The 9417-nt window shown below is 37.3% G+C and overlaps 2 protein-coding genes across 2 annotated transcripts in view; both read right to left on the reverse strand.

Moving 5' to 3' along the window:
- The window catches only part of LOC121891965, a 203674-nt gene that overhangs the window by 100096 nt on the left and 94161 nt on the right, over positions 1–9417 (reverse strand). The window lies entirely within an intron of this gene.
- LOC121892427 (butyrophilin-like protein 2) lies at positions 1474–9188 on the reverse strand. The gene is made up of 5 exons (XM_042405463.1): positions 9076–9188; positions 8373–8714; positions 6345–6686; positions 2363–2704; positions 1474–1868 (listed from the first exon to the last, which is right to left on the reverse strand). Exons 1-5 carry the CDS (start codon positions 9128–9130, stop codon positions 1474–1476), a joined length of 1476 nt encoding a protein of 491 aa, XP_042261397.1. The 5' UTR covers positions 9131–9188.

A 9417-nucleotide genomic window follows, 5' to 3' on the forward strand; every position in this document is an offset into this window, starting at 1 on the left:
CAAACCATTCCTGAATAATTTTTGCAATGTGGCAGAGTGCATCAAAGTCACACAGAGCCTTATGCTTGCCCATTTTTCCTGCTTCCAACACATCAACTTCAAGAACTGACTGTTCACTTGCTGCCTAATATATCCCAGACCTTGACAGGTGCCATTTTAACGAGACAATCAGTGTTTTTCACTTCACCTGTCATCGATTTTAATGTTTTGGCAATTCGGCGTGTATCAAATAGTTTAAAGTGTTCCACCTCATACATTTACATTTTTCGAATAAATCCCATCATCTCCTCACTGTCAAAGGTGACAGTTTTGATTTATCACTTCAAATATTCAAATATCTGTTGTATGAATGTGTTGGTTGTTTGTCACAAAATAGACTTCTAACTGTGGAAAATGGTGGCTCTGGTTTCTCCTCTTTTGGATTTTTCTTCGTCACCTGATCTGCTCGTTCTCCTGCTTCATTAAAAGTATTTTGCACCTTCAGATAAAAAACAAGACATGAGCCAAGTACCACTCACATTATTACAATTCATCATACATATTTCTATCACTGAATGACTCTGACAGTTAACAGTTATGTGGATAAACAGGCTGACTATGAGTACACAATGAACCATGAAGAGTAAAGTGCATCAGAATCAGCTTCATGTATAAATAACACATTAGTTAGAGAGATATAGAGACAGAAAGGAACTTAAATACCAAAATAGAGAGAAAAATCATTTTCTGAAAAAGCAATTAATAATAAATATGAACAAGTGAATAATTATGAAATTGTCTTACTCATCAGGGTCTTTCATTGGTTCTTGTGGCATCTTGATCTCCTCAGCATCCCTGTGTGACAGAATGAAGGATTTAAGAACATTTACATATTATTCATTTATAGGTGTTGTCTGTATAGATTCTTTAAGCTCTGTGTTTCCTCTTAATGTCAATAAATTATTACCATATTAACTGTGAGACACTGGTATCACAACAAGACAGATATTGAGTTGAAAGTTGAAATGACCTTTTCTTATGTTTATGTCTGAGCAGGACAGTGACGACTGCAGCAACACAAACAACGACCACTGCTGTGATCAATGTAACGATCAAAGTGAAATCTATGAGAAAAAGAAGAAAAAATGTGATATGAAACACTAAATAAAAACAGAAAAAAGTGTTGCACACTCTATTACTATTTATTTCACTTTTATATTGAAAAAGTTTCGGCCCTCAGGCCTTCTTCAAGATCAGTCATGTATTTCTTTTTTATTTTGATGAGAGAAATACATATAGAGCCAGAGTGTGCAACACTTTTTTCCTGTTTTTCCTGCTTGGAATGATCAGCACCTCTCTGCAGCCCTTGATGTGCTTTACTTTTCCACTATATATGGAACAGGAAACATTCATAAAGTAACTACAGTTTAAATGCGCATTTTGACTTAAGACAACTTTATGGTTAACTTACTATTATTGGATCCAGATTCATCATTAAAATCTGAAGAAAGAAAAACAAATATCAGAATCATAAAGTGATAATCTATCTATAAATCTGTGGTTTTGGAAGTGTTTCTCACCATCAGCAGATGATTGTTTCACCGCAGGAATCGTCTTAAACACCTGAATTTCAGGGACTGAGAGCAGTCGTGCTGCACATCCAACCTGTGTGTCGTTTCCATGGAAACCAGACAGCACAGCTGTAGTGGTGACGGTGACTGTAGCGTTGGTGTTGGTGACACTGACTGTGCTGTTGTGAGAGAAGTAGAGGTCTTGTTGTGGGACATTCAGAGTTACTGTGGGAGCAGGACGACCTGTGGCCGAGCAGGACACAACTGTCTCTTCAGTAGAGTTTGATTCTCTGATTTGTAGAATGGGTTCATGCAGCTCTGCAAAGACAAAACATTAAAGAAATAGTAGTACTGAACTTTATTATAGAGACTGAACAGTGATGTTAAAAGGAAAAAAGAGTGGAAAACCAGAATAAATCAGCAGGATTCAATATTTCTTCTGATAATATTCACTTTGGGTTAGAGTTAAAACATACAGGAAACACCACGGTGCTTTCACATCAATCCATTTCTTACAAAGACATCAGCTTTGACATGATAATTCTCCAGGGTGAACGTGTTTAATACTGGAATTACATAATCCAGTTTGACAATTATGGAAATATGTTTAATAATGCAGAAAGGTCCTTACAGCTGCACAAATTAGTAGATTAATCAATCCATTTCAGCAAAAATGCCAAAAATCCACTGGTCCCAACTTCATTAATGTGAATATATCTGATATTAAACTAAATTTTTTGATAGAGAAAACAATAAATTGAGAAAATAATCAACAGATTAATCGATAATGAAGTTTCAGGTCTAGTTCTCACCATAGAGTTGGAGGCAGGTTCTGCCTGTCAGAGAACCATCAGGATACGTGTTAAACAAACAGAGATAGCAGCCTTCATCCTGCTCCATCACCTTCCTGATAACTATGGAGCAGTTCTGCAGTCCAGCATCTTCAAACTCCACTTTCCCCTGAAAACCAGCATTCACTGTTTGTCCAAAGTATTTGTTGCAGCTGCCAAGATTCTCGTTCTCCCCCTCAGGTGAAAGTTTCTGCCATGTGACCTGATGAACATCTCTAGACTGCATGAGCTGACAGCTGAGATGGACATCTTCTCCTACTGCTGCCATCACAGTCTGCTGTGTTTGTATCACAGCTGTTAGACCTGCATGGAGTTTAAAAAAAAAAAAAAAAAAAAAAAAAAAAAAAGGGGGGGGGGTGAACACGTGGTGAACACGTGGCTGTTGAGACAGACTCAGTTATCGTAATTACATTTCTAATAAATTACACGTTGCTTTTTTTGTCTTAGTTTGCTGTAAATAAAAAAAATATCACCAGCAAGAAACATTCACCTGTCGCACTTTGAATGTGGGAAAACCAGAATAAATCAGCAGGATTCAATATTTCTTCTGATAATATTCACTTTGGGTTAGAATTAAAACATACAGGAAACATCACGGTGCTTTCAATATCAGCAGAAAAAAGACTGTAGGTACACAGACGACTGTAACATCTCTCTCTTACCTTTTGGAAAGACTCCCAAAACAAAAAAGATTGTCATGACTGCAGCTTGTGTCATTTTTGCTTCAAGTTTCTACTCAACTATACTGATCTCTGATGGTACCAATGTTAAAATAAAAAGTTATCACTAGAATAAATATAAAATAAAAAAGGGTCTACATATGAAACATAAACATACACTGATTTGTTTCTAAAATGTAATATAAAGCAGCGCTTTACGTCCCTGAGTGCCGGAATGATGGTAACATCCGTTTCTTTCGCTTTTTGATTTGCATACTTGCACGCTTTAAGACCGCACTCAGGGCATGAGTTTATCGAGAGGATGAGGGCGGAAGCTGAGTGTCAGCTCAGTTATTTTGATGCAGGTGCTAGTGAAGCGTCTTCACGTAATGTGCTGAGAAACTGAGAAAGAGATCAGATTGTATTTTTGACTGATAAAGTCTTATCAGACAGACTTTACGTATCCTGATGGAGAAAATGATAAATTGAGAAAATAATCAACAGATAAATTGATAATGAAGTTTCAGGTCTAGTTCTCACCATAGAGTTGGAGGCAGGTTCTGCCTGTCAGAGAACCATCAGGAAATGTGTTAAACAAACAGAGATAGCAGCCTTCATCCTGCTCCATCACCTTCCTGATAACTATGGAGCAGTTCTGCAGTCCAGCATCTTTAAACTCCACTTTCCCCTGAAAACCAGGAATCACTCCTTGCCCTGAGGCTTTGTTGTAAATAACAAGATTCTTCTTCTTCCCCATCAGGTGAAAGTTTCTGCCATGTGACCTGAACAACATCTCTAGACTGCATGAGCTGACAGCTGAGATGGACATCTTCTCCTACTGCTGCCATCACAGTCTGATGTGTTTGTATCACAGCTGTTAGACCTGCATGGAGGAAAAGAAATATGGGGTTTAAGCTGTGTTTGTACTTTAGGTTGATGTGAACATTTAAACACAATTTCTGTTATAAATTGATACTTAACTGCTCAAATTGATTTATAATGTAAAGCAGAAACTGCAACTCAGTGATAAAATATGATTTATTTCAGCAAATATAGTTTCGCTCTTAAAAGTAGCACAGGCTGCAGGTAAAGTACTAAACTTTATTATAGAGACTGAACAGTGATATTAAAAGTGAAAAAGAGTTTGAGTCACTTTAAACTTCATGTTAACTCATAAATGTGTTGCTGGTTGGTTGTGATGAACACAGATGTTGAAAACAGGAAGAAGAACACGTAGCTGTTTTCGAGACAGAGTTATTTATAGTAATCACATTTCTAATAAATTACACGTTGCTTTTTTTGTCTTAGTTTGCTGTAAATAAAAAAAAATATCACCAGCAAGAAACATTCACCTGTCGCACTTTGAATGTGGGAAAACCAGAATAAATCAGCAGGATTCAATATTTCTTCTGATAATATTCACTTTGGGTTAGAGTTAAAACATACAGGAAACACCACGGTGCTTTCAATATCGGCAGAAAAAAGACTGTACGTACACAGACGACTGTAACATCTCTCTCTTACCTTTTGGAAAGACTCCCAGAACAAAAAAGATCGTCATGACTGCAGCTTGTGTCATTTTTGCTTCAAGTTTCTACTCAACTGTACTGATCTCTGATGGTACCAATGTTAAAATAAAAAGTTATCACTAGAATAAATATAGGTTTACATATGAAACATAAACATACACTGATTTGTTTCTAAAATGTAATATAAAGCAGCGCTTTACGTCCCTGAGTGCCGGAATGATGGTAACATCCGTTTCTTTCGCTTTTTGATTTGCATACCGCACTCAGGGGCATGAGTTTATCGAGAGGATGAGGGCGGACGCTGAGACAAGTGTCAGCTCAGTTATTTTGATGCTGGTGTTAGTGGAGCGTCTTCACGTAATGTGCTGAGAAACTGAGAAAGAGATCAGATTGTATTTTTGACGTAACTCAGCAGATTGTGATAGGTGCCTTCAAGATCTGAAAAAATGAGCTAAACTGTCTGATAAAGTAAACTTCTCTCATCTACGGAGCCCAAGTGGGGTCAGCTGAGAAAAGAAAAGAGCCATATGTAAAACTGTATTCTCGTTTTACCATTTTTAAATTTCATTTAGTTGAACATAAATTTATTAAATCATTTTCTGAACAAGCAATTAATAATAAATATGTAAAGTGAATAGTTATGAAATTGTCTTACTCAGAAGATCTCCTCAGCATCCCTGTGTGACAGAATGAAGGATTTAAGAACATTTATATATTATTTATTTATAGGTGTTGTCTGTATAGATTCTTTAAGCTCTGTGTTTCCTCTTAATGTCAATAAATTATAACCATATTAACTGTGAGACACTGGTATCACAACAAGACAGATATTGAGTTGAAAGTTGAAATAACCTGTTCTTATGTTTATGTCTGAGCAGGACAGACCCTCTCTACATTTAAGAGTAGGCTCAAAACTTTCCTTTTTAATGAAGCTTATAGTTAGGGCCGGCCAAGCTCACCTTGGATCAACCCTTAGTTATGATGCTATAGGTCTAGACTCCCGGGGGACTTCCCATGATGCACCGAGCTCCTCTCTCCTCCTCCTTCACATGACGCTTCAGAGGAGAGGACGTCTCATGTCCCTTAAATCAAATTTCCTCATTTCCTCTCTCCTCGCTTGGTTTCCTTGCGTCTCTCCTTGCATCCACGGTGGAAAAGACGCAAGTGAGGGAAACGTGGATGCAATTTAAGAGACTTGGGATGCACCCATTGTCGCAGGTGTCTGCAACAAAAAGCGAAAGAAATAGATGTCATGTTTCCGTTATTCCGCCTGACTGGATCGTTTCTTTACATCGTGGAACTCAGAGACGCTGTTTTATATTACATTTTAGAGACAAATCAGTGTATGTTTCTGTTTCATATATAGACCTATATTTAGTCTAGTGAGAACTTTTTTTTTTACATTGATACCAACAGAGATCAGTATAATTGAGTTGAAACTTGCAGCAATGATGATACAAGCTGCAGTCATGAAAATCTTTTTTTAAAAATATCACATGGAGTAAGTTGTTTAAAAAAATCAACTAGTTTGCTGATTTCCTCTGTTTTATAACATTATAAATCGAATATACTTGGAGCAACATGTGTCACTTTCCATGCCATAGATAATATTTCATTTCACAAATTGAGGAAAATGAATTCGAAATAATTAACAGACAATTTAACAGCCATCATTTCTAATTGCCATCAATGTGAAACAAGTTAAAACTGTAATTCACCACGAATATGTCTTCAAAAGTGAAGAAAGGAGCTCACCATAGAGTTGGAGGCAGGTTGTGCCTGTCAGAGAACCATCAGGATACGTGTTAAACAAACAGAGATAGCAGCCTTCATCCTGCTCCATCACCTTCCTGATAACTATGGAGCAGTTCTGCAGTCCAGCATCTTTAAACTCCACTTTCCCCTGAAAACCAGCATTCACTGTTTGTCCAAAGTATTTGTTGTAGCTGCCAAGATTCTTCTTCTTCCCCTCAGGTGAAAGTTTCTGCCATGTGACCTGAGGAACATCTCTAGACTGCATGAGCTGACAGCTGAGATGGACATCTTCTCCTACTGCTGCCATCACAGTCTGCTGTGTTTGTATCACAGCTGTTAGACCTGCATGGAGTTTAAAAAAAAAAAAAAAAAAAAAAAAAGCGGGGGGGGGCGGGGGGTTAAGCTGTGTGTGAACTTTAGGTTGGTTTGATGAACACGTGTTGAACACGTGGCTGTTGAGACAGACTCATTTATCGTAATTACATTTCTAATAAATTACACGTTGCTTTGTCTTAGTTTGCTGTAAATAAAAACTGAACGTGGGAAACAAGAATGAATCAACAGGATTTAATACGTTTCTTCTCAAAATATTCACTTTGGTTTAGAGTTAAAATATGCAGGAATCCTCCAAGATGCTTTCAATTTCAGTAGTAAAAAATGACTTCTGTAAAAGTACAGACTACTGTAACATCTCTCTCTTACCTTTTGGAAAGACTCCCAAAACAAAAAAGATTGTCATAACTGCAGTTTGTGTCATCAGGCTTCATCTCAATCATGCTGATCTCTGTTGGTATCAATGTAATGAAAAGTTATCACTAGAAAATCAAAATCAATCCAATCGCCAAAGAAAACATTGGCATCGAAGGTTTCTGCAAACTACGGATACGTTGAATGTCAGCGTTTCAATGTTGGCCGTTATCCATTGAATAATGATGTTTTATGGTGTGGCAACGTTGTGGTTAAGGTCTGGTTAGGTTTAAGCACAAAGACCACTTGGTTAGGGTTAAGGAAAGATCATGATTTGGGTTCAAATTTAAATTAACCGTGCTCTCTGCTGATTTCCAACTTTCAACTTTCTGCCAAGAAACTTCGATACCATCCAGCATCCACCGACTCCTCCTCCTCTTAATAAAAAAAGTCAGCTCATATAGATCTCATGTGAACTACGTCACTTAAGAAATGTTGATTTGATACGTATTACACGTGTTGAAACGTACAATGCCAACGTTTTATTCTGACAACCAGGCTGAATAAATATGGGTGTACATATGAAACAGTAACATACACTGATTTGTGTTTAAAATGTAATATTAAACATGGTATTACGTCTCTGAGTCCAACGGTGTATAAGAACAATTGTGTGAACCATGCGCGCTTTTATAGGCCTAGGGCCAGTGCCCCTTACAATCTGATTGGCCACTTTCACCTCGCTGAAGGCGGGTGTTGACGCATGGGAGGAAGCATCGAAATAGCATAACAACAACCATTTGTATTTGCGGGTGTTCCGCAAATACAAAAAAAGAAAGAAACTTCATGTTTCCGTTATTCCGCCTGACTGGATCGTTTCTTTACGTCGTGGGACTCAGAGACGTAATACGATGTTTTATAGTACATTTTAGAGACAAATCAGTGTATGTTACTGTTTCATATATAGGCCTATAGTTATTCTAATATATTGATATCAACAGAGATCAGTATAATTGAGTTGAAACTTGCAGCAATGATGACACAAGCTGCAGTCATGAAAATCTTTTTTTTAAAATATCACATGGAGTAAGTTGTTTAAAAAAAATCAACTAGTTTGCTGATTTCCTCTGTTTTATAACATTATAAATCGAATATACTTGGAGCAACATGTGTCACTTTCCATGCCATAGATAATATTTCATTTCACAAATTGAGGAAAATGAATTCGAAATAATTAACAGACAATTTAACAACCATCATTTCTAATTGCCATCAATGTGAAACAAGTTAAAACTGTAATTCACCACGAATATGTCTTCAAAAGTGAAGAAAGGAGCTCACCATAGAGTTGGAGGCAGGTTGTGCCTGTCAGAGAACCATCAGGATACGTGTTAAACAAACAGAGATAGCAGCCTTCATCCTGCTCCATCACCTTCCTGATAACTATGGAGCAGTTCTGCAGTCCAGCATCTTTAAACTCCACTTTCCCCTGAAAACCAGGATTCACTGTTTGTCCAAAGTATTTGTTGTAGCTGCCAAGATTCTTCTTCTTCCCCTCAGGTGAAAGTTTCTGCCACGTGACCTGAACAACATCTCTAGACTGCATGAGCTGACAGCTGAGATGGACATCTTCTCCTACTGCTGCCATCACAGACTGCTGTGTTTGTATCACAGCTGTTAGACCTGCATGGAGTTTAAAAAAAAAAAAAAAAAAAAAAAAAGGGGGGGGGGGGCGGCGGGTTAAGCTGTGTGTGAACTTTAGGTTGGTTTGATGAACACGTGTTGAACACGTGGCTGTTGAGACAGACTCATTTATCGTAATTACATTTCTAATAAATTACACGTTGCTTTGTCTTAGTTTGCTGTAAATAAAAACTGAACGTGGGAAACAAGAATGAATCAACAGGATTTAATACGTTTCTTCTCAAAATATTCACTTTGGTTTAGAGTTAAAAGATGCAGGAATCCTCCAAGATGCTTTCAATTTCAGTAGTAAAAAATGACTTCTGTAAAAGTACAGACTACTGTAACATCTCTCTCTTACCTTTTGGAAAGACTCCCAAAACAAAAAAGATTGTCATAACTGCAGTTTGTGTCATCAGGCTTCATCTCAATCATGCTGATCTCTGTTGGTATCAATGTAATGAAAAGTTATCACTAGAAAATCAAAATCAATCCAATCGCCAAAAAAAAACATCGAACGTTTCTGCAAACTACGGATACGTTGAATGTCAGCGTTTCAATGTTGGCCATTATCCATTGAATAATGATGTTTTATGGTGTGGCAACGTTGTGGTTAAGGTCTGGTTAGGTTTAAGCACAAAGACCACTTGGTTAGGGTTAAGGAAAGATCATGATTTGGGTTCAAGTTTAAATTAACCGTGCT

The sequence above is a fragment of the Thunnus maccoyii genome, chromosome 24, assembly GCF_910596095.1.
Source record: "Thunnus maccoyii chromosome 24, fThuMac1.1, whole genome shotgun sequence".
Taxonomy (NCBI): Eukaryota; Metazoa; Chordata; class Actinopteri; order Scombriformes; family Scombridae; genus Thunnus; species Thunnus maccoyii.

Coding starts and splice junctions, on each gene's coding strand:
- LOC121892427 (XM_042405463.1), bottom strand. CDS start 9,130: ATGACACAAACTGCAGTTATGACAATCTTTTTTGTTTTGGGAGTCTTT. Junction 8,715..9,075: donor TTTGGGAGTCTTTCCAAAAG/GTAAGAGAGAGA, acceptor AACTCCATGCAG/GTCTAACAGCTGTGATACAA. Junction 6,687..8,372: donor AACCTGCCTCCAACTCTATG/GTGAGCTCCTTT, acceptor AACTCCATGCAG/GTCTAACAGCTGTGATACAA.